Source organism: Panthera onca, chromosome A1, assembly GCF_046562875.1.
Source record: "Panthera onca isolate mPanOnc1 chromosome A1, mPanOnc1 haplotype 2, whole genome shotgun sequence".
Lineage (NCBI taxonomy): Eukaryota > Metazoa > Chordata > Mammalia > Carnivora > Felidae > Panthera > Panthera onca.
This window is the reverse complement of record NC_138339.1, coordinates 67661522-67687032: the sequence shown is the minus strand read 5'-3', so window position 1 is coordinate 67687032 and position 25511 is coordinate 67661522. Positions and strand designations below refer to the sequence as shown.

The 25511-nt window shown below is 40.2% G+C and overlaps 1 protein-coding gene across 4 annotated transcripts in view; it reads right to left on the bottom strand.

The window, feature by feature from the left end:
* Positions 1-25511, bottom strand: part of EPB41L4A (erythrocyte membrane protein band 4.1 like 4A) — a 252941-nt gene that overhangs the window by 23344 nt on the left and 204086 nt on the right. For 2 of the 4 annotated variants that reach the window (XM_078447487.2, XM_060635205.3), the window contains exons 14-18: positions 23499-23589; positions 20323-20406; positions 19515-19625; positions 11590-11637; positions 10515-10592 (exon numbers count right to left, since the gene is read on the bottom strand). In XM_078447487.2, coding sequence (XP_078303613.1) covers positions 10515-10592; positions 11590-11637; positions 19515-19625; positions 20323-20406; positions 23499-23589 — 412 coding nt within the window. The remainder of the gene's footprint in view (positions 1-10514; positions 10593-11589; positions 11638-19514; positions 19626-20322; positions 20407-23498; positions 23590-25511) is intronic. The other 2 variants (XM_060635206.3, XM_060635208.3) reach the window with 2 other exon arrangements.

Here is a 25511-nt window from a genome sequence, read left to right as displayed (position 1 = left end):
ATCCTGTCTGAAATGCACTGCAATGATTCTGTGAAGCCATGGGTATTCTCTACAAAAATCAAACACCTGTTATTTGAATATTTAAAGTTTTTGTTAGTTCTTCAGGAAGTTGCTCTGGAGTATTCATTTCATACTCTGATGCTCCCAGGGTGTGGGACAGCAGCATGGAACTGTAAGGTCATCATCACAAAACTGTGACTATATGAGCATAACTGCTTCAAAAAAAAAAAAATGAGAAGAACAGACAGACAAGTCTGGAGACATTTTCTCTCTCTGAACAGATGTCTTTTGGTTGCCCTGTGAACAGCACTTAGTACAGACCATGGGGTGGATATCTAGATTTGCTTATAAATGCAAATCAGTGGATGGGTGACAATTCATTTCACAAATAAGTTAAAGACAATGTAAAGCAAATTTAAGTTAAAAACTATAGTAGCTTATGAAGAAGAAACTATTTAAATCTCTCTAGATTGAAGAGAAATTGTGTTAGGTAAAAAATTATCTGTAACACACTTCAAGCCTTTGAACTGTGTTTCCTCACTAAAGCTTTCATTCTAATAGGCTGTTATATGAAAATTAACAGGATACAGTGATGCCATGTTTCAGATTCAGAAACATAGTTCTCTCTCTCACAGCATGTACAGAGGAAATTAAAATTGAATATACATTGCTATAGACTTTAATATTAGAAATTTCTAGGGGTACCTGGGTGGCTCAGTCAGTTAAGCATCTGACTCTTAATTTCAATGATCTTATAGGTCGTGAGTTCGAGCCCTGTGTTGGGCTCAGCACTAAAAGTGTGGAGCTTGCTTGGGATCCTCTCTCCACCCCCCCCCCGCCCCTCCCCCACTCTTTCTCTTTCACTAAAATAAACATTTAAAAAAATTAGATCCAAAGAAAAATATGAGAATGTATACTACTTGAGATTATAATTATTATTCTTTGAAACAAACATTCCCACTTGAAAATGTCACATGCATGCACACACACACACACACACACACACACATATATGTATTTTCATAGCCAGAACCTACAATCTCTGAACCACTCTATGTTATCATGTGACAGTCCAGTGGGGGAGCAATTCTTGGACACTCCCAGGGCATGAGGGACCCAGAGTTAGGAAGAGACACTCAATGGGAATATGTCAGGTGGCAGGAGTTACTTCCCCTCCCACAGGAACCCACACCTCAACTTCCCAGAAAAACACATAAAACCCAGGTCCCCTAACTCCTCACCCTGGAGTCTGTTAGACCATAGCTTCCATTCTAAGCCAATTTGCTGCACAGTTCATGGGCAAGACTAAATTTCACAATGTTAAATTTTTTTCACCAGGATGTCAGCATCTTTTAATATTTTTCAGAGGTCAAGCCTACCAGCATGGCAAATATACTTTACCCAGAGGATAGACATTTAAAAGGAAGCACAATTACTATACTCTCATTCTCTTCCAGTGTGGACTTTAGCTCATTACCTTCATACTGAGACTTTACCCTGATAATTAAAAAATAAAAATAAGACAAAGACATGACCACACATAGTTCCAATACCTTGCTAGTAATGAAAACTAAATTGGAAAGAATTTCAGACTATGGCATGTACCTATAACTTCTGTTTTTCTAACAGAAGACTCTAAAGTGAGGGCAGTGAAACCCTGTCAGGTAACATCCAGATGTTTCAGAGACAGATGCCCTCTACTGGTGATACTATCTCATAAATATTCCAACAAGGTGCATTAAAAATGTAAGGCTCATTGGAGAGTCACAACAGAAGCACATTTTCCCAAGTAATGAGGTTGTGTGGCTACCTAAATCTGTAATGAAGTTTGAAATTACACCCTTACAAATGGTCGCTGGTTAATGGTGCCTCATTACAAGAATGAAAGTGTCATTTCTTCCATCCCTGAAGTGCTCCAGAAAACACAGGTACAGTGTGGAAAGGAAAAATCCTAGCTCTTGGAAGCAAGAATATTATAATGCTCAATCCTTAAAAGGCAGGAGTGAACTATTTTGTGCATGAAAGAATAAAGAAATAGACATTTGGGTGAAAGACATCCCCTATGATTCTGCCTTGTCTCATTTATCCCTAGGTATGGGATATACCAGTGTTGCTTTTTTTGCTCTTCTGCTATATTTTAATTTTGATGTAGAGATTCATATTTTGAAGAATAAAAACACTGCAAGCATTGTTATCGACATAATACCTTTTAAAAAGTCCAAATGTACTCTTACAGGACAGATAGTCATGAAAGTCTCAAGGGGGAAAAAGGAGTCCACTGTGGGTTATACTAGGGATGTATTCATTTTCAGATGTTGCATTTAAAAGTGACCCTCAGGGGCGCCTAGGCGGCTCAGTCGGCATCCAACTTTGGCTCAGGTCATGATCTCACTGTTCCCGGTTTCTGAGTTCGAGGCCCGCATCAGAGCCTGGAGCCTATTTCAGATTCTGTGTCTCCCTCTCTGTCTCTGTCCCCCTCCTCCCCGCTAGTGCTCTGTCTCTGTCAAAAATAAACATTAAACAAATTAAAATAAAATAAAATAGAAGTGAACCTCAAAAACATTAAGTGTTTCTTTCATGTACTCTCCAAGGTAATAACTACATTCGTCATATTTTGTCTATCTCCTCATCCACAAGTAAGGAGAGTTAACAGCTGGGTTAAGAAGACTTATCATAACAGGGTTTTCATTTTTTAATCAATATTTAAGGGAGACCATTGCTTTAGAATAAGGTATATCCCAACAATGTTTCAGAATAAGAGAATTCTAATATATTTCCTACATGTCTCGCCAAACTTCAACATCCTACTTTTCCAGATGATCTATGCAATTTTGATTATGACTGCACTGGACACTTAATTAAAGTCTGCAAAAGGTTTTGAAGATGAAATGCCATATAATCACTTGATAACAATAATGAAGGTAATGACTATTCCTAGTCTCTTCTTTCCTACTTCCCAATTATAGTTCTGCCTCTTCTACCAAATTCCTCACGTTACCAAATGAATTCTTACACAAACCCCATGGGTCTCACTTTGCCCCCCACCTTTACCTGAGGAGTTTTGTTCCTAATAGGACCTTCCTATATTCCCGTTCTTAACTCATTTCTCATTCACCGGGATAAAGGCCACGTTTAATGCTGAACCTGAGAAAGCCCATGGAGCAAATGTAGAATGAAGCTTCAAGATAACATGAGCAAGACATGGGCTCCCGAGCTCTGCCTCGTCCCAGCTCTGGGCAAACTGCTCATCTCTGGTCAACTCTCAGATTCTTCACCTACCAAATTATTGCAAAGATCCTTTCTAGTTTTAAAATTCTATGTTTTCTCTATTTGTGTTTTATTTCCAAGCCAGTCAGACACATTGAAACCAACCTCTATTCTTCAGGTATAGCACAATTCTCCAGACAATTGCTTCATATGGCCACTCCATTGCTAATATTAAGCCTGCAGGTCCCAAGTGATGGTGGACTTGTGTTTCTCATCAACTCATTCATTTTTGGATCACCTGCTATAAACCAATCTTCATCTATTTTTTCAGTAATATTTCTTCCCTTGGGAAATTTGTTGGTTCCAGGCATCTGTTGACATACTCCCCAAAGACCAGCAAGCAAAAAATTCATTTGCTTTTCCCAACCTCCCCCTACCGTCAATATATTATTCTGATTTGCCGTTAAAGGCATTTCTGTCTCTTCCACTTATTCCTTATGCTCTCCCTACAAAAATGGGCTACCTTTGGTGCAATTTCCCTTTCAAACTCTTTCTGTTTTCCTAATTTTGCAGCCTGCTTTGCACTCACTCAGTAATCTGATAGCATTCCTCGGTTGCTACAGCTCAGCACTACCAGAGTCATCTCTGTCAACTTTGATTATGCCCTGGAAGCCCTAAATCGTCCCTATCAAACACCTAAATCTTGACATGACTTATTAAAGTGGAAATCAGTAACCCTTACAAGCTGTACCATGGTGAGCATTGTTTTTATTGGCTTTGCATGAACTGCCCTCACCATACCCACAATTTTTACCTTGTTTGCAGCCCTTACCTAAATCAGTGACAGGGCAATAGGGAATGCTTACAAGGAAACCTATTTTCAGGCTATGGGGAAAAAATACCCACTGGTTTAAGCTTGTTATCGTTCAAAACTCATCTTTTTCCTTGGGCACAAAGATAATGAAGTGTTTTTTTTTTTTAATAACTCTAACAACAAGAAAACCCTACCAAAATATTCATCCTCTAGATTTTCCCTACTCAGATGTATCATCCCTGTTACAGTGCCATAGAAGACAGTTTCTTTCTTCTTCCTTTTTTTTTCTTTTTAAATTTCTTAAAATGTTTATTTTTGAGATAGAGTATGAGTGGGGAAAGAGCAGAAAGAGGGGGGCAGAGGATCTGAAGCAGGCTCTGTGCTGACAGCAGAGAGCCTGATGTGGGGCTCGAACTCATGAAGAGCAAGATCATGACCTGAGCCAAAGTCGGAAGTTCAACAGACTGAACCACCCAGGGGCCCCTCTTTTTTTTAAAAAAGCAATAATGTATTCAATATTTAAAACCATTTTACCCCATTATTCAAATACAGACTCTAAAGATATCTAAAAGTACAAGAAGAAATTCTAACAACATTTGTGGTAGAATCAATTTGTTAGAAACACCAACTTCTCTTTTTTGTTAAAGGGTATCATTTTATATATATATATATATATATATATATATATATCAGGGACTTCAGATAAAACTGAACAGTGCTGAATGTTCTCATTAATCTAATAGTATCTGTGTATGTATGCAGGGCACTTTCTACTTTTCAAAGTAGAAAGGATCTTCACAAACCTCTTGACTAAGCTGATGACCAAGTAATCCACAGATGCTCCCCAGTGAATGCTCAAAGGACTGCTGATTTTCATCAAGAGCACATAGGATATTTTGCAGGCTGGGTTCTTTGAATGTAATGGATATTTTATTAAGCTCAAGGTATTTGAAGGGAAAGCTGGTTTGTGAAAGGTTTCACACTGTAAGTCTACTTCCGAGGTTCTCCTTCAACATACATCCTGGGCAAGTCCAGAGCAAGGCCCATAGACTCAAACCTATAGAGACAGGCTGGCTGAGACTTCTGATCTCAGGTGCAAGATTCAAAATTCTAACTCATAAAAACAAATATAATCTAATATCCATATAGATCATTAGCTTCATACTGCCTTGTACTTGGTAGGTTCCCAATTTGATAAATTTAGTCCAACTGATTGTTTCATAAATCAGCAGAGCAAAGTAAGTAATCTTTAAAGAAAACTTAAGCATTTTAGTTAATCCTGCCAGTGAAGTGAGGTACCAATTTCATTTGCTAATATCAATCTTTTCTTTATAGTTTAGATCATAATGACCACTTTATAACTGTTTGGGGTTACAAAGACACCCCCTTAAGAATCTGATAAAAGCTACAGACCCTATCACCAGAAAATCAAACATGTGGAAACACACAGGGACCTAAAATCTACTAAAACCTATTGAATCAGAGGATAAGAAGGTCTGGTCTGAAAACAACCAAATGTGTAAAGGTAGGGTAAGTGGGAGAAAGGAATATGAGACTAAAGAAAAGTGGGAAAAGCTGGAGAAAGGGGTGGAAGAGAGCAGAGACAGGCAAAGAAGAGGCCATAATTTCAAAGGTCAGCTATCAGACTACATGGTTCCACTATCAAATTCTCTCATTTCCTAGATTTCATTTATCTTTATAGTGACCCATTCAACAACAAATATTGGTATATACCCCACTTTAAAGATGAGAAAACTCAGATTTAAATTGGTTTAAAGAGTTGCGCAAGGTCACATACCAGTACAAGACAGAACCGAGACCCTGACCCACATCCTCGGGTTTTTTCTGACATGTCCCTGGCTCCTACGTGGAGACATAACTCAGAGAAGACACAAGAAAGGAAGAAAGAGTGGAGAGAAGCTAAGAAAAGAAAAGAAAGAAACTGAGTGAGGAAAAATAATGTGATAGATTAAAAAGGGAGGTAGGAGGACAGAGATGAAGCTATAAGCAGAGACACTAAGGGGAAAATAAGGCTTTTGTCATCTTAGATGTTATTTAATACTTATTTATTTATTTATTTAGAGAAAGAGAACATGTGCACATGAATGGGGGAGGGGGAGAGAGACAGAGAGAGACAGAGAGAGAATCCCAAGCAGGCTCCAAGCTGTCACTGCAGAGCCCAATGTGGGACTCAATCCCATGATCCATGAGATCATGACCTGAGTCAAAATCAAGAGTCAGACGTTTAACCAACTGAGCCATGCAGGCACCCCTGTCATCTTATATTTTATAACAACAAACAGTGCCCCAACAAAGGAGTAAAAAACTGTCTTCTCAAATCTCAAAACCTAGAAAAAAACTGTAGGGTACTCATCCAGATTACAAAAATAGTAAAGAAATAACTAAGATGGAAAGGTGTAAAGAAAGACATCAACAGGTCCCCAAAATAAAGGAGGAAGCAGAGCCTTCTGGGGCCATAGGAAATGACGCGGACTGAAAGCCCAGCATTAACACACAAGTGACAACACAAACCTCACCTGTCTAGCCTCAGTAACTTTGGACTAGCTCTGGACCCAGAGGGGAGAGAGGATGTGCTTCCCTACAGCTATGTGTTTCTCAAACTGGAAAAATCTTTGTTCCTAATATTAGCCTTCCAGAGTTGGTACGAATTACTAATTTTTTCCTTTTTTAAAAAATTTTTTTGCGTTTATTTTTGAGAGAGAATGAGAGAGAGACAGACAGAGCATGAGCAGGGGAGGGGCAGAGAGAGAGGGAGACACAGAATCTGAAGCAGGCTCCAGGCTCCAAGCTGTCAGCACAGAGACTGAAATGGGGCTCGAACCCACAAATGGTGAGATCATGACCCAAGACAAAGTCAGATGCTTAACCGACTGAGTCACCCAGGCGCCTCAAATTTTTTCTTTTTTTTTAACATTTATTTATTTTTGAGGGGGGGGGGGAGAGAGAGAGAGAGAGAGAGAGAGAGAGAGAGAGAGAACAAGAGGGGGAGGGGCAGAGAGAGAGAGGGAGACAGAGAATTGAAGCAGGTTCCGTACTATCAGCACAAAGCCCAATGTGGGCTCAAACCCATGAACTGTGAAATCATGACCTGAGCCAAAGTTGGATGCTCAACAGGCTGAGCCACCCAGGTGCCCCTTATTATTTACTTTTAATGGTTGTTAAAAGCCATAAGTACTGCTTTGGGTAAAGCTGATTTATAAATATTGTTTTATTAACTTGTAGTTCTCCTCACACAAAATCAGAGATGTTTAAATTGTTATCCATGGGAACAGCAAAGCAGATTATGCTCCAGTGGGTAGACATTGTAGATAAACTAAACTAAAAAATAGCACCCAGTATTTCAATAGAGGGGCTTCAAATCTAATAGGTAAGACTTCTTTATGTTAAAAAAATAATCCAGCAAGAGGCGCCCAGGTGGCTCCATTGGTTAAGCGTCTGACTTCAGCTCAGGTCATGATCTCACACTCCATGAGTTCGAGCCCCGCGTCAGGCTCTGTGCTGACAGCTCAGAACCTGGAACCTGCTTCAGATTCTGTGTCTCCCTCTCCCTACTCCCTCTCCTGCTTGCACTCTATCTCTCTTTCTCTCAAAAATAAATAAACATTAAAAAAAATTAAAAATAAAAAAATAAATAATCCAGCAAGAAGAAGTGACAAAGGGAACAACATCCCCAAAACCACAAAGAATATACACATCTCCAAAAAGTAACCCTGACTCTGCCTAAAGTTCCACTAGACACAGCAGAGGCTTCAAAACATTCAAAAATCATATCTGTACAATCTTTGACCGGCTGTCCCAGAAAACAGTTCCCCCAGGGAGACAGGAAAGTGGGGTGTGCCAAGTGCAGGGTCTGGTTTCAAAGGTAATGAAGTATTGGGGCTGAATTTAGAGAATTTGCTGGCAGGAAGTAGCACATCAGCATGTTCAGGATTCAGTTTGCCCCTTTCTAGGGTTACCAGGTTCCTTTAATAAAAACACAAAGGACGCTACTGAGAGCTTGGTTGTGTCACACTACTGGCTGAGATAAGGCAGGGTAAGGTTGAAGAGATTCATCCTCTCCCCCAAAAAGGAGTCTTTGAACAAGTAGGAAGTCAGACACGAGGAAACAACCCTTCATCACAGACAGAAGACTCAACAGGACTGTCAGTAGGGCTGCAGTTTAAATATTCAGATCTCTGCTTCCTGATGTGGAATGAATGGGTTCTGGCAAAATCTAAAAGGCTAATAATTGGACAGAAGGGTTAACGGTAGCATAACACAGTGAGGAAACGGCACCCAAAGGTAATACGATGTTTCTGTCCCCCCTTCCTCCCTGCACACTGTCACCTGCTGCACCACTTTCAGGAGAAAATGGAACTAGAAGACATATTTTCCCCTCTGCCTAGTTTTTGCTAGGGTCCTGAGAACTCGACCCTAGACTGCATCTTACACAGATAACAGGCAACTTATGTAACCCTGGGGCAGTACTTCTACTGGCAAAATAAATGAGTTGGAAAGGCTTTGGGTCAGAGTGTGTTTGAAAGTGATTTCTCATTAATACCTTACAGAGTATAATGGCATGTCAACATTCAGAGCCACCACCACTCTAGAATACACTACTAACACACTAGAAAGAAAGCCAATCTACAAAATCGCTCATGGAAGGCAAAGGGAGAAACTCGTGAGGGAGAAAACACCTATGAGGAATATTAAAGCTGCTCCAACTAGATTGGGAATGGACTATTTAAGGACTTGTTGGCAACTTTTACAGGGTATTTCATTTGTAACAGCAAATGTCACCATGAGCACTTTGGGTCCCAAAAGACATTTTTTTTTTAATGTTTATTTATTTTTGAGAGGGGAGGGAGGGGCAGAGAGAGAGAGAGAGAGAGAGGGAGACAGAGGATCTGAAGCAGGCTCTGTGCTAACAGCACAGAGCCCAATGCGGAGCTAGAACTCATAAACGGCGAGATCATGACCTGAGCCCAAGTTGGACACTTAACCGATTGAGCCACACCCAGGTGCCCCCAAAAGACAATTTTTTTTAACAGGTCACCTTCTGAGAAGTTGAGACCAGAGCATCTATGAGCATAACTTAGAATACAACAAGCAAAACAAATAAATTTGTTAAGATACTGGCTTGATCAGTAAGTACAAATAGGAGGAAAATCTGTTTTTTTTGTTTTTTTGCTATGTTTTGTGTTGTTTATGCAGATACTGAATTTCAGAGTAGGAAGAAGTCACCTGAGGGAAAGCAACCCTCCACACTTGGGCTTTTGCAGATGAAGAAACCATAATCATTTCCTTGAGAAGGGTGTCATAACACACTGAGATCTTACCTCTATCTAGTGTGACTCCAGCCCCTAAGAAGGCTCCACAGAGAAAACTTTCCTAAGACAACGATCCGCTCTTACAATGCTGTCTGGGCTATTATGACACAGGCTTTAGAGTTAGGAAGGACAATTCAGTGTGTGCCAAGCACGACGGCTTCAAGTACTAAAGAAAGACCTTAGGGATTATCTCCTCTGACTTCCTCACTTTACACAAGGGAAAAAGACGACCCAGAAAAGTAAAGCAACCAGGCCAGAGCTCCCCATGAGGTGGGAATGAGTTTCCTAGTGGTGGCACTACTAACATTTTTTGGACCAGATACGTCTTGGGTGGGAGAGGGCTGTCTTGTGCATTGCAGGATATTTAGTAGCTCCCCTGGCCAATAGAAATCCCCCCACCCAATTTTGACAATCAAAAGTGTCTCAAAACATTGCTGAATGTCCTCAGAGAGTGGAAGGGCAGGACAAAATTGCCCCCGGTTGGGAACCACTGGGTTAGAAGCTGAGACAACCAGAAACCAAATCCCTCTCATTCCTCATATGGTGCTCTTTCACTATGTGAACACTTTTTGTTCAGTAAATACTTTGGGAATAGGGAGAACTGATTAAGGCATTAAGCTATCACTAATACTGAGTACATGTTAAATGATATTATTAACAAGCTCTTAAGAATGAGACATTAAATAGCAGTCTTAAAGATATGAACTAAATACATTTATCCATCTAATTGTATGTTCCTGACATGAATATAAATGCATATTTTCATGTACATCTATGAAACAATGAGTCTCTCCGTTTTGGCTGGGCAAAATATGGCAATGTCAGTTAAAAGATACTTCAGGGAGAAATTCCTCTAAAAATGGCAAAATTTCTTACCATCCTTAAACAAACTCACTGCACATTTCACCTAAATATAGATCATCTTTTTTTTTAATTAACAAGAAGAGACCCTGATTGCCAAGTTATTTAATCATCTTATTATAAAGATCAGACACTCAGTTCAAAGAGCTGCAGTTTCCTAAAATAGTGCTTCAAAACACTGCCAGATTCCTTATTAAACACAGAGGAGAAAATCAGGCTTAAAAATAGAGGATGCACAGCTTCTGCCACCAGCAGCCACCTCTGATTTTGGAGTTCCAGATAACTACGGTTTCAGATATTACCTGTTTCTCTTTTTCCGGTGTTCTCTATTAGAATTTTCTGATTCACTACCACTGCTCGTGTTACAGCGTGAGCGTGACCTGAGGACAAAATGAGAAGAACAAAAGAAAAAAACCCACATTTATGACAAATAAAATTTCAGGAAGGTTCATATTGGTTCTTTGGAATGACTTTTGCAGTGAAATGACTAAGCCAAACATAAGTAGCTGTATCATCCCTCCCTCAGTCAGTGTTACTCAATTCAGTAAGACATCCGAATGAGTCTACAGACATGTGAAAGCAGATGAAGGCAAATGTCACCATGCTCACCAAAAAGACCACAAAATCAAGCACTTCCAACAGAACTCTGACACGGCAAAGCTCTAAGTCCCTGTGGTAGACTAACTATGGACACAAAGTCCTGTCACATCCCCCACCCATCGACAGAGGTAGAGTCTATTTCCTCTCCCTTTGAATTAGCCCTGGCCCTGTGACTGACTTCATCAACAGATGACATGGAAGGGATACTCTGCCAGCTCCAGGACTATCTCTTAACAGGGCTGGTAGCTCCTGCTTCCTCCCGGCCGCCATCTCAAGAAGCCTAGACCAGCCAGGGAGAGAGACCATAGAGAGAAAGAAGCCCCAGGCCTCCTACCATTCCGCCAAGACAAAAACCATGAGAGAGAAAGCCCTCTTGAATATTCCAATCCTAGCTGCCATCTGACTGCAGCTTCATGTGAGACTAGTGAAACCAACCTGTTCATCAACGGCATCATATAACATACATATGGTTGTTGCTTTAAGCCACTAAGTTTTGGGGTGGTTTTAATATAGCAATAGATAACCAAGAGAGTTCCTCTGAGATACAATGAAGCAGAAAAAAAGAGAAATTGCTAAGGATGCTACAGAAGGTAAGATTGAGAAACAACTGAAGCCAAAACTGACATTTGAAAGTCAGTTTTTTGATCATATCCTTAAAGTAGCCACTAAGAAAATCATAACGGCAACAACAAAAAAATCCCCGTTCTTGCTTCAACTCTGAGTAGTGCTAATCCTTCCTCCCTCTCCCTGACCCTCCTTCCATTTTTACTTTTTTACCTCCTCCTTTGCTTTAGATCTGAGTCTTCACCACTGTTATGGGCTTTCCTATAGAAAACAAATAAATGAAGATATTAAAGAAAATAGAAAGTGATCAGTTGGCTAAGGAAAACACAGCAAAATGAGTTTCATTTCAGTTAATGCATCTCAGTTTTGTATTCTTTCATTCACCAAATATTTAAATCACACAATACACCCAGTCCCAGAAGTAGAACAGAACACTGGCCTCAAAAAGCCAGCAACCTAACAGAGGTTGCAGACAGTCTACAAACAACAATGCACAACACGTCTGTTAAATTCTATTCATCTGAAGCTAGGGTTGTCTGCAGTTCCTAGGTCTGTAATCTGCCCAGTCAAGTTCTGCCATAATCTAAATGACGTCAGCTCTCACTTACATGCCCTTTCCAACACCCTGGCCCGTGACCAAGTCCCTTGACCATTTTTCAGATGATCTCTTTACGATAACTCAGCAATTCACATCATGGCCACACTTTGGACATTATCATCTATAACCACCTCCAAACTTTGGTCTGTGACCACAATCTCTTCCCCTTCCTGTTTATACCTCTGAACAGCTTTGATGGGGCCTCCTGGTTAAACATGCAGGCTCTGGAGCCAGACAACCTGAACGTGACTCCCATCTCCTCCACTGAGGAGTTGTGTAATTTTTACTTCTCTACTAAGTGCTTTAGTTTTAATGGAACCTTCCACAAGAGTTGTTATGAGGATAAAATGAATAAATACATTTAAAATGCACAGAGTAGGACCTGACTCACTGAAGCACCCAGTAAATGTTAGCTGTTATTATTATTGCTTTTTTCCACTACTTCCATTCTACCTTTCTTTGGTCTCAATAGGACCGTTTGTTTATTGACCTTGCTACTTTCCGTCAGCTTTTCTTGGCCTTCTTCCTGACTCAACTGAGATTTCCCTCATTTCGATAACATGTATGCCAAGACTCAGAACTTCCTCCAACTCTCTGTTTTTGGTTCAGCCTTTTGGGCAAGATCCCATTCATGGGTAAGTCAAACTATCCAGGTCCTCTAAGCCAGCCTTCAACAGCTGGCTGAGCAGTGCTGGAGGGAGTTACACAAAAGGGCATATTAGTTACACTACAAATCCATGTTCATAAACTTCAGGTGAATCCACAACATCCTAAAGCCTTTCTATGATCTAAATACTCTCTCTCTGCAAAGCAGTTTCAAACCCTTTTTACCTTGTAACCCTCTGATACACTGGTCCCTCTGCATCGGCAGTTGACTTTGTTCTCTCCTTCCAAAGGCAAAAGTAGCCATCAGATGGCAACTCTTTCATCTTCCTGTTACCAAAAATAAAAAATGCCTACATCTTCCTCTGTTATTTACAGATCTGTCCTCACAACTAAGGTCAGTCTCTCCACCTGTGTTGTGTGGGTCCTATCACCTCTTAACTTCTCAATGACTTTCAGTAACTACTGTCTTATCCCTGACTTGTCCTTATGGAAAATTCTTTTACCAGCTTTTCACGTTATCAAGTTTCTACTATTTAAACACACACACATCTACTTGACTCCACATCCCCCTTCATCTTTTTCCCAGTCTCTCCTCTCTCCTCCAAAGCACCAAACTTCTTAAGAGAGGTGCCTAAGCTCCTTATCTCTGTTCCTTAACCCTTTATTACATGTGCCTTCACACTCTGATGGGCAGACATGGCTCACGCCACATTCCCCCATTTCTTAAAAATACATATATCAAACAACATAATGTTGAGAGGTCTCTGTCCTTATATCAAAATTTTCAATAATTTTTATTTAGTATAAACACAACTATATATATGTTCACAGATTATCTATACAGCGTTTAAGGAATACAATTCCATTCTTGTATTGGTTTTACAATTCTTTTAAGAGACAATAATTGCCTGGTTTTCTATGTACATATCATTTCCTTAGTTCTCCTTATTCTTATCACTAATTCTTCACCTAAACTCTGAGAGCTACAAAACTCTTCCTGAGATGTATGAACACTTAGGACATCTTCCCTGGACCCCTGTGCCCTCCTGCTCACATCCGGATGGTCTATTCCCTAGTACTGCTGCAGAAACATCACTCTGATTACTCTCTTCACTAAAATCCAGGGAATTCTTTCTGCTTCTTTGTAATGGACCCCCTATTTCTAGTTGTCATGACTCCTTGTCTTGTTTTTGGAGAACATATCTTTCAGTTGTTAACAAACAAAGTCTGCATGTCAGGTACATATTTTTTTTTTTTTTTTAGAATTGGAATTTCTCAAAATATCTTTATTTGACTATGTAATTATAGTTTATCTGGGCTTAAAATCCTAAATTTAAAAGAACGTCCCCTCAGCATTTTGAAGGCAATGCTTATCTTCTTTCTCTGATATTGCTGTTAATGAGCCCAATGTCACCATTCTGATTTGTCAACATTTGTGCATGAACTTTTTTTCTCATAATCCTCCCTCCTTCCAACTTTTACAAAACCTCTCTTAACCTACAATGCTTTAAAATTTAATGATAATGGATCTTGGAATAGATCTAATTTTCTAATCTATTATGCCAAATGCCCAGTAGCTTCTCTCTATAAAGTTTGATTATTCAGTCTGGGATATGTTATACTTTGTTATACTACTTCTTTAATAGTTTCCTCTCCTGCATTTTCTTTTTTTTCCTCCCTAGAAATTTCATTAGTCAAATGTTTGATATCTAGGTTTGATCATTTTTATCCTTATTTCCACATATCTGTTTTGTTTTTGTTCTGCTTTGGGGATGATTTCCTTAACTTTACCTTCCAAACCTTCTATTGATTATTTTAAATTCTGCCACAGGAATATGAAGTCTAAGAATTCCCACTTGTTCTTCTCATATCAAAATTTTCTTTTTTCTAAAGATAATTATACTTCTAAGACATTTTCTTTCTTAAATCGTCTCTATTTCCTGTGAGTATATACACATGCTCCTTACTCTGACTCTGTCTTTCCAAACAGAAGCAATCCTCAAATGCCAAGTGATGACGGCTCTCTCCTCATATTTAAGAATTAGGCACTAAAAAGACTGGGACCCTCTGGATGGTGCAGACCATGTTAACTGATGGCTTCACTGTGGTGTGGAGCAAAGTAATGTGGGTAATCTCAACCATTTCACTGGAGGATCCCTTGAAAGTTGGTATCTGTAGGTCTTTTGGATCTTGGATCTGTCTTTCGTACAGCGAGAGTCTCTGATTTCATGCTTGGGAGGTACAAACCTGGAGGCTAGCATTCTGGGAATAAAGAGGGAAGGTACCTCTTTAGTAAGCAGATTTTCACTCTTTTGACTTTTCCTATGGCCACAATTTCTCTTTTCTCTTAAAGCAAGTTCCTTTGAAGGTAACTCTCTTCAACTAAGCCAAATAAATGCTGGAGTTTCCCTCAGCTCTGTCACTGGCTTGGTGTTTGCATTCTATCTATAGTATCTATTTAGACAATATCGTCTTTGTTTCATATTTCAATTTACATCTTTAAGAAATTTACCTTTTAGCCGACAGCCAATCTATCTCCAGACTTCTACCCAACAATCCATGTGAATCCTGCACTTAAACTTCTCAAAAATACCAGAAATTCTACATATCAAAAACCAAACTCACAGTTGTCCTTTTCAAGCCTGTAATGTCCCAGTGACTGTTATTTCAGTGCATCACACTTTAAGTCTGGATTTCATTCTTCACATCTATCACTCCTTCACCCCTCATATCGATCCTCCCAACCCTCCCGATGGGTCTCAAAACCACCCACTTCCTTAAATCTTCACATCACCATCTTGGCCCAAGCTCCCATTAGCCTTCGCCAGGGCTTGCACAGTAGCCTGCTGCCAGGCTCTCTCTTTCCACTACTGCCCTCATCCACCTTTGCTCCATAGGACAAGAAAGCTCATCTTTACGTGATACCAATGTGATCTTGTTATAACCCCCTCCTAAAACCTACTGGTCTAACAACCCACATCCTCAACAAGGCTCAGGTGTCCTAGGAGGTGTTTTCTCTCTGGACTCATTTCTAACACATTTCTGTTCACTCTTTATGCTTGAGCAACACTAGCAGCCGGTAAGCCTTCTCATGAATGTTCCCCACTCCCTTCCAGAGGCTTCCAAAGCTTCCGTGCATGCTAACTCCTCCACCTCTCTTTGCCTATTCTTGTCTCATATTCCAGTTCAAAAATCCAGCCTCTGGGAACCTTTCCCTGGCCTCCCTGACTCATCAACTCAGCAAAACTTCCCCTAATAGTCCTGGTTATACAGGTATTTGGATGATCAAAGTTATCAAGTGGTTACTCTTGGGACACGTGTACTTTTCCGTATACATGTTAGGTTTCAATAAAAAGTTTTCTAAAATACCCCTAAGCACCACATAACTCTCCGTCAAGAATATATAAAAGTCTGAAGTGCACATGCATTTATATGATTCACATATTTCTTCCTCAACTGTAAACTCCCAAACCGCAGGGACTCTCTTGGGTGATATTTAACACAGTGCCTACATAAAGTAGGCACTCAATAAATATTTCTGAGTGTAAAGATGGATAGGGGTGAAAACTGTATTGTCAGAAGGAAGGCTGGCTTTCTTTTTCTAGAACAGGAACATTTAAAGCAGGCTTCAGGATCTCCATGAACCATGAAAATTACATGAAAGTGTGTACGTATATCTAATTATGTACTTTTTCCCCCTAAGGAATGATCCAACGTTTCATTAGATTCTCAGAGTCCTCTCACCCAAAGAGGGTTAAGGGTCAATGTTCTAACCTCATCCAGAATTTGAGAGATGTACTCATCTAATGACAAACAACTGGCAAAATATAAAATTTTGATATCTTCTATAAAACATGTTATTCTGACATCCATCACAAAATAGAGTAACAGAATCCCGTTATTAAATTTAAGTTCTTGAGATTCTTCTATGCTTTTCACAAATCTCAGTTTTAAATGCCAGAGTTACTCTAGCCATGTAAGGATTTGTGCCCAGGGGCAAGGTAAATATCTGTGAAGATAAAACAAGACTGACAAGGACAGGGACACTCAGAGGGCATTTACAGTGGAAAGAAACAAAGAATGAGCTTTAGCTCTTCTTTGCCAACATGTAGCAATGGCTAGTCTCAAAACATACATGCCCAATAAAAGACCTTTCAAGTGATACACATAACTGGACAGAAGGCTCTACGGCCATTCAGACAACAAGATTCTCTTCCCTATGAATCAAAACAGTCTTTCCCCTGGACTGTGTCAATGAAAGGACCCTGTATCCACTCACCACAATTACTTGTCTGTACTTCAGAGGAAGCCAACAGAAAATGTATCTCAATATAGAAGTCATTAAGTCTAGATTTCAGAATGTATATACTCCAGACTATTGCAAGCAATTAGTTTGAGGAAAAAATGTAAATTTTGGTGTATTTTAGCAAAACTTGATAAATTCATTTCCAAGTGTGTTAAAATCAAAATGGCCATCTGCTCAACATGTACAATAATTTTATACAGGGAATGCTGTCAAAGTACACTAGCAATTAAGGACGAAAAACTATACAAACCTGTGTCTTTAACAATAATCATGCAGTGCCAAATTCTTAATATATTTAGTAGTTCTCACTACCCATGCCCTCTCAAAACACAGAGGCACTCTAAAGTATCTCCCAGTGGTATTGCCTTGGTTTTAAGTGTTGTCCATGTTGAACCAATCCTTAATAGGGAAATCTTTCCTCCTGCTTTACTTAAATGATGATTAATATCCCTGCCTTTTTCAGACATATAGATCTGTATCCAAACCCAGGTGTGTCACAAAGGACAGCTACCTTACCTCCCCCTAGCCTCTGTTTTCTCATCTGGGCCAGGTATTTTCCATTGGTACTTAGCCCATCCAAACCCATCAATAATCTCCCTCGTTTTGTCAAGACTAGAAGCCTGAGGGGCACCTGGGTGGCTCAGGTGGTTAAGCATCTAGCCTCAGCTCACGTCATGATCTCATGGTTTGTGAGTTCGAGACCCACATCAGGCTCTGTGCTGACAGCTCAGAGCCTGGAGCCTGCTCCGGATTCTGTGTCTCCCTCTCTCTCCAACCCTCCCCTGCTCTCACTCTGTCTCTCTCTCTCAAAAATAAATAAACATTAGGGGCGCCTGGGTGGCTCAGTCGGTTAAGCGTCTGACTTCAGCTCAGGTCATGATCTCACAGTCCGTGAGTTTGAGCCCCACATCGGGCTCTGTGCTGACAGCTCAGAGCCTGGAGCCTGCTTCAGATTCTGTGTCTCCCTTTCTCTCTGCCCCTCCCCTGCTCATGCTCTGTCTCTTTCTATCTCAAAAATAAAGAAAACATTTAAATAAATAAATAAATAAATAAATAAATAAATAAACAAACAACAACAAAAAAAAGACTAGAAGCCTGAAAACTATTTTCCCAGACTCCTTTGCCAGCTGGGTTCCACTTAGAGAGACACCCAAGTGAGATCTGGAGGGAGGTATGCTTCTGACATCCCTGTGCATTCATGCTTGCACTCCTGAGCAGTGGGAGCCCCATAGCATTGGCACCTCTAGCAGGGGCAGCAACAGCAGTTGCTACAGTAGTGGTGCCCACAACAGCATGAGCAACGAGCACAGATTCATGAAGGCCAGCTCAAAGGTGGACACAGTTTTTGATCTCCAAGTAATACCCCACTCTCCTTTAATCCTGTCAGCCCAGGGGCAGTATAGCATCCATATCTCAGGGGTGCACCCTCCCTGCCTTTTGTTCCTTCAATGCTTCTCACACTTGTGTGCAATTCCCCACATTAATCCCTCTCTGCTGGAAATGCCTAGTGACTGAGTGATACATATGCCCATTTCTATAGGGTTATTACAAGGATCAGATAATATGTAGCAAGCAATTTTGCTTAGTACTTGGACCACGATAAATGCCAACTATTATTCCTTTATTCTAGCTAATCACTGGTGGTCATGATTTAATTCTGCCTTTCCTACCTAGTAGGTGAAAGTGTTATTGACCTTTGTCTCCTTAACCACTGAAAGATTTCATTGAAGCTGGACCTGGTTTGAGAAAGCTGGGGAACAAGACTCCGGGAAACTGGCAGAAGTGGAAGGAAATCAAATGGGATGAACCAGCAAGTATCAACAAGGGCACAGAAGAAAGAAGGTCTTCTGCTTTCTAGATCCACGGTGATCATGATGGTTATCTGAGAACATGACCTGACCTTCCCGTAAGTATAAAAGTTACCTATAAAATACCAGTATGCAGGCACTCAAAGTGAAACAGAGTCTCTGTGATGTAGGAATGAAATGAATTTCACTGGTTAGTCATTTCTAGGTCTTTTCTCAGACCTGTTACATTGCCCAGCCTGCTTTTCAGAGAGTCCCAAATTTCTAGATATGGACTTTCTTTTTTATAATGAAGTACACACAAATATAATCACAAAAACAACCTGACCTGCTGGGTAAAATGTAACAGGATCCATTTTCTCTGTATTTGGAAAGGGGCTTTGTTAAAATTTATGCAACAACATCAGTCTGGAAAACAGAGCACCAAGCCTCAGCTAAGATCTACCTATAAACGTAATTTTGTCCTCTCAGGTCAGAACATTTAGTATCTTTTATATATAAAAATAATCATTAATATATATTATATATGTTATATATTTATACATACCATATAATATATATTGTTAAAATATGTACATAATATATATTTTTTTAACTTATCAGTCTTAATAGCAATACAGAAAGCAAGTTCCTATCAGTATTTTATGAAATTATTCTCTGAAACTCTGTTTAAAAAGAAATGCTTTTATCTCAATAGAACATAAGCTTTCTGTTATCCTGAGGAGACCGTCATGATATTATGAGAATAACTTGTGGTAAAAAAGCAACTGGGACCCAGACTTTCTGTTGAAAACTAAAAATGAAGCGGTAATGTTCAGCTCACCTCCTCCTTGTCGGCTGTACAGAGTCATCGCTCCCACAGGAGGGGTTTCGGCGACGCGAGGAGGGGAACTTCGGGGATTTCATGCGGTCACTGGGAGAGTTGTAGAGTCCGCTGGAGTAGGAGAGGAATGGTCAACAATGCTCGAAGAGGGCTTGGAGGAGCAGACACCCCAGCCCAGATCTATACAAGTATTCATACTCTCAGGGGAATACTGGATCAAGGGCATCCAGCTCTCTTTGCTGACAAGATTTATTCAAAGAAAAGAGAGGTAAGGGGCACCTGGGTGGCTCAGTAGGTTAAGCATCTGACTTTGGCTCAGGTCATGATCTTACAGCCAAGAGTTTGAGCCCCGTGTCAGGTTATCTGCTGACAGCACAGAGCCAGCTTGAGATTCTCTCTCTCCCTCTCTCTCTCTGCCCCTCCCCTGCTCTCGCATGTGCTCTCTCTCAAAATAAATAAAATAAAATAAAGTAAAATACAAATAAAAGAGGGGAAATTATCATTAGTATGTCATTTGGAGTTCAGAAATATACTCTCTTATTCTAAACCATCATAATGACCTTTCAAGCAGTTTCTTAATACACACTGCTTTCTCTTCCTATCTTTCCAGGAGAAAGTTTCATGTTAGGATATATCCTGTTGATTTCTACTTCAGAAGTTCCCGGTCATGCTGATTTAGGAATCTGACTACCATGTCCATAGCTAGTAATACCCAGCCACAAAGCAGTTGGATTCCCTTATTTAATGAGCTGCAATTGCTAATCCCACTTCTACTGTTCTCCTTCAGAAAAACAATGATTCTCTTTACCTCTGGGGGCCATTTTCTTCCCATGGTGCATGGGATTTGTTTCTTTGGATATCAGGGCTGTTCTCATTCTTTGCTTTCTTAAAGCTTTAATTTAAAAAAAAGAAAAGAAAAGAAATTAACTAGAGAATAAATGGGAGTTAACTTACTTCTTCAGTGAAATTGTTTAACAAAATGTTTTAAAATATAGTCTTTAAAAAAATATTTTAACGTTTATTTATTTTTGAGAGAGAGAGACAGAGACAGAGCACAAGTGAGGGAAGGATAGAGAGAGAGGGAGACACAGAATCCAAAGCAGGCTCTAAGGCTCTGAGCTGTCAGCACAGAGCCCGACACAGGGCTCAAACCCATGAACCGTGAGATCATGACTTGAGCCGAAGCTGGATGCTTAACCAACTGGTCCACCAGGCAACCCTAAAATGTGTTTTATTTATACTCGTGACTCATTTCAAAAATGGGGTGCCTGGGTGACTCAGTTAAGCATCCGACTTCGGCTCAGGTCATGATCTCGTGGTTCGTGAGTTCAAGCCCTGCATCAGGCCCTGCGTTGACAGCTTGCCTCAATTCTGCCTCCCTTTCTGCCCTCTCTGCCTGTGCGCTCTCACATGCATTCTGTCTCAATAAATAAATAAATAATAAATATTTTTCAACAAGAATACGAAGTGGCGGCCTAAAAAAATTCATGTCTCCAGCAAGTACTTTTGGGTCTCCCCTCCACCTTTTTTTCTAGTATTACTGCTTTAAGTCAACAAAAGCCAGGTCATCCACTGTTAAGGAACTTTAAGGAGAGTCTACCTGAAGGAAGCTAGGGCAAGTGTTAAGGCAAGAAAAGAAGAAAGCTGAAAAGGAAGGAAAGCTGGGGTATTGAGGCTTATGGGGCTTACTGCCTCTTTTCAGCTCTGCACGTGGGTCTAAATCTATGCAGGTTGGTCAGCTCTGGACAGGCTCACGGTACCCAAATTGACCTTTCCCAGTCCCCTGTTTCTGCCATATCTTGGCTTCCTCCTTCCAAATCAGAATGACTTTTAAATGCCGTTTCCTGACCTAGTATCGTCTTTCTGCCTAAGAATGTAAATATAACTGAGTTGTTATTCAATCCAAACAAATTTTTTTTAGACACACATGGGCAGACACAGAGAAAAGCCTGGGGCCACCAGTGGCAGAGGGGAGGTGTATTATCTCTTATTTCCTGGGAGTCTCAGCCTCAGAAAAAGAGAGCTGCTTAACTCCCAATCCACATTGAACCCTGGCTTTTTGAGGAATCCTCTACATAACTGTCCTTGAACAGTCACAGCAGGGTTCTTCGTAAGAGCCAACAAAGAAGAAAGAGCAACAAATGACAAGGTCATTTCAACAAGGAAAATAAACTTGTATCCTAGCATACTATACCCATAGGGAATTCATATAAGCCTAGGGCACCTGAGTGGCTCAGTTGGTTAAGTTTCTGACTCTTGATTTCATAGTTCTTGAGTTCAAGCCCTACATCCAGCTCTGTGCTAACAGTGTGGAGCCTGCTTGGGATTCTCTCTCTCCCTTTCTACTCCTCCCCGGATTGTGCTCTCTCTCTCTCTGCCCCTCCTCTACACATGCACACACTCCCTCTCCCTCTCAAAATAAATAAACTTAAAAAAAAAAACTAAAAAATTATAGATTTGACAAAGGCACTTAACTCATTGCATTAGCATATAGTATGTAGGTTTTATTTTTGACCAATATATTATTTTGATCAAAATTAAGCAATCTTTTGAAAATCAAATGTCCGAAGTAAAATCTTACTTTTGAAATGAGAAGTAATAAATATGGTAGACACGTAATACACCAGTAGAAAGTGTGTGTGTTTAATAAATCAGAAAGCAAAAGCGAAAAGAGAAAAGGGAGATTGAGAAATTCAGTTGGGAGATGAAAGGGGAAATGGGAGAGCAGGCGAAAGTTAAAGAATAATGAAACCCTGGGTGGCTAATTAATTGCATTCACTACCTAAGCCATTTCTCATCTGGAGCTTGAGTGGGAAAATCCGGCCGCCCTTCAGGTATCAGTCCTAACGGCAAGAATGCAGTTGTAAAGGGGATTGAACTCCTTCTGTACATTCTAAAAAGGCTTGGGATCCGAATTTCATGCCAGATTACTGTTCTTATGTTGGACTTACCATAAGCGTACCCTGTACATACAGATTAAGCTGACGCTCTAGCCACAGCTGTGAGGCTAAGGCAAACACAGTCAACTCTAGCGTATGCAAAGGCAAAGAACCTGTCATTCCAAAAAGAATCTATGAAGGGAGTGTCCTGGAACTAAACAAAAGAGACTGTAGGCAAAACCCTGAGGAAAACACCGCAACTCTGAGAATCCTCGTATCTTACAGTTATTTTGCTAGGATATTATAAACTGTATTCCTCAATCTAGGTGAATGAAGACACCCTTATTTACTAACAAAAGATGGAGTCGATGATCAAAGAAGTCTGTCAAGGTCACATATTTCTGACTGCTTGGATTTCTCCATGATGTAGGGAGCTATCTCTATAGACAAAGTGAGCTGATGAAAGCTGCTCATTGTATTTCTCAAATGCTGGTCCGTGAACATAATTGGAGATAGGAAAAACTGACGCGGAAACAGCATCTTAACAGAGAACAAGGCTGATCTTTCATGGAAACAATCCATGTAATATATTGAGAGAAAGTCTTTCTGCTGGGGATTGCGGCTGGGAAAATTGATGCAGAGGACCATGACAACTCTTCATACATATGCAATCACTGACTTCTGAAGCCCTGCGCCTCTAAATGCTATAATGCTATAAACCCTTTTTCCAGGGCCACAGTTCAGTGCACCACGGTAATGAACACGGCGCATTAAACATGAATATCATCTACTTTATTTCACAGGTCCCTCTGAGTAAGTCCATTATATCATGCCATTTTAAAAAGCACGTGGAATTTTCCCTGGGCTGCCGAGAACGCAGATCACAGACTGTGAGTTCACCATGCCAGCAGGAGCATTTCCTTCAAATGAGAGAGGCAGGTCCTGATGCTTCTGTTCCAGTGGCATTTTTCAGGTATTCTTTCTCGCAGACTATTTCGATCAAACGTATTAACTATCAAAGGAAAGAGATTCTTAACCTTGCCAACAGGAAAAAGCATTTTTGTGACAGCACACACTAGTATGTTCTTTCGGTTAACTGACTGACCTTTTTATTGGTGAAGGTGCAGTGATTTTAGTTGTTCCTTCATTTTCTCCATTTTCCATGTTTCCTGTTACTCGATTGATGCTGTTTGATCCTAGTAGCAAAGAGGGGGAAGGGAAGATGGAAGAAAAGAGACAGTGGTGAGAAAAACAAAAGGAGACAAGAAGTTATTTTAAACTCCAACTTCAGGGACATCGTGGCACATTTTATTGATAAATTATAATTCTAAATAAATAATGAATCACCCAGTAAATCTTAGGTACCGTTTTCTGACATGTACTAAGCCTTTAATACATAATCGTGTCCAAGAGGGTCTAGGATATGACATCACTTTAAAATGGGCCCTTTTGAAACTTTAAGAGTGAACTAAGTCCCCACTTCATGGATATTCCTTAGACTACTAAAATAGGATTCTAAGATATTTAGCACTATACACTGGTATGTAAGACCTAATAACCAGTCCCTGATAACCATGTTGTGAAGAAATTACTGTTTTTTGGCATGCCATGATAGTCCCCATTCTAAATCAGACCAAAAATATTTCAACTTATAATGCAAATGGCAAAAAAAAGAGTAATATAGATGTGATTTCTATCACTCACATGGGGAAAAAAAAAGTTTTCAAATGTGTTTTTTTATGCAAACATCCCTAAAAGCCTAAAACTGACTGTTTAAAAGCTACTATTCCACATATTTGCATACAGGCTAGATGCACCAGCAGAGGGAGCCCCCGGCAGACACAATGTTGGAAATCATGATTCAAATAAAGGTTAAGTGAAGTGTCTAGGCCCATCCAGGAAGTCTGGATCCCATTCTCAGAACGGAGGCTGTTAAGTCTGCAGGGGAAGTGATACATGGGCACTGATGATGACGACTCCTCTCAAGTGGCATGCACCTCACTCTGGGAAGTGCAGGAAAAACCAGCAAGGGGACCCCCAAAGTCCTTGTTCAATTAACTCTAGGTGACATGCAGGTTGTTTTCTTCAAAGTGGCATCTTGCAGAAGTATGTCCAGAGTTCAAATCCTCTGATCCTAAGAGTAATCACCACTAACCACTGATAGTTTTTGAGCCCTGAAGTGAGGTTGTAATACTATTAAGAGCTAATATTTATTGAGCACTTACTATGTATCAGTTGCACTTCATGTCTATTTACTCATATAATCTTCAAAATAATCCTAAAAGGTTAATATTATCCCCATCGTTAAAGATAAGAAAAACGGGCCTTTCCCAAGGTCCTACAGCTCATGAGTGGTGGGACCAGCTTTGCAAACCAGCAGTCTGGTGCCAGACATTAGCTCTAAACCACCTTACATAGGTTTCCATGTGCCACCTGCACCCCACCCTCAAACAGTTCAAAATTAAGGGTCCGCTGGGAGAGACACACTCTTTAGAACACTTGGAGGCACGTTTGACTACTCATCAGGAAAAATAAACAGTAATGAATACACCTTGGACAGAGAAAACAGTGGTTTCAATTAAGAGCTCCAAAAACGATCACTATAAGGAATTTGACATGGATTCAATATCTGAATTTTGTTCCTATTTTGGAATTCTGAAATGGAAAGGTAAGACTGAAGACATATTAAAAACATTAAAGGTAAGTTCATGTCGGAGCAACATTCAGAATCCAGGCATTAGAAAGTTAGTTTGGAGCCTACAGAAAATTTCACCAGATATGACGAATGGGACAAAAACCAGTTCCCCTGAATCACCCCATGTGCTATCAGACATCGGCACTAGCTGGTCATTGTCTATTTTGCCATGACCATTAATAAAAATTCCAAGGGCAGACTCCCTAAGTTTCAGGCACAGATCTGAGATGGAGCTGCTTCTCAAACGTGAACTCCATGTGGTGTGGCCCTGGGACAGTGGCAGGAAGGATTGATTCATTTGTGCTCTAGACAGTGGGTGTGCACCAACATTAATATTTTTATTGTTCCTAATAAACTTGTTAAAAATGTGGTATTGTTTCAGCAGCTATTACGAAGTTATAACATAAATGAAGGGACATTCAT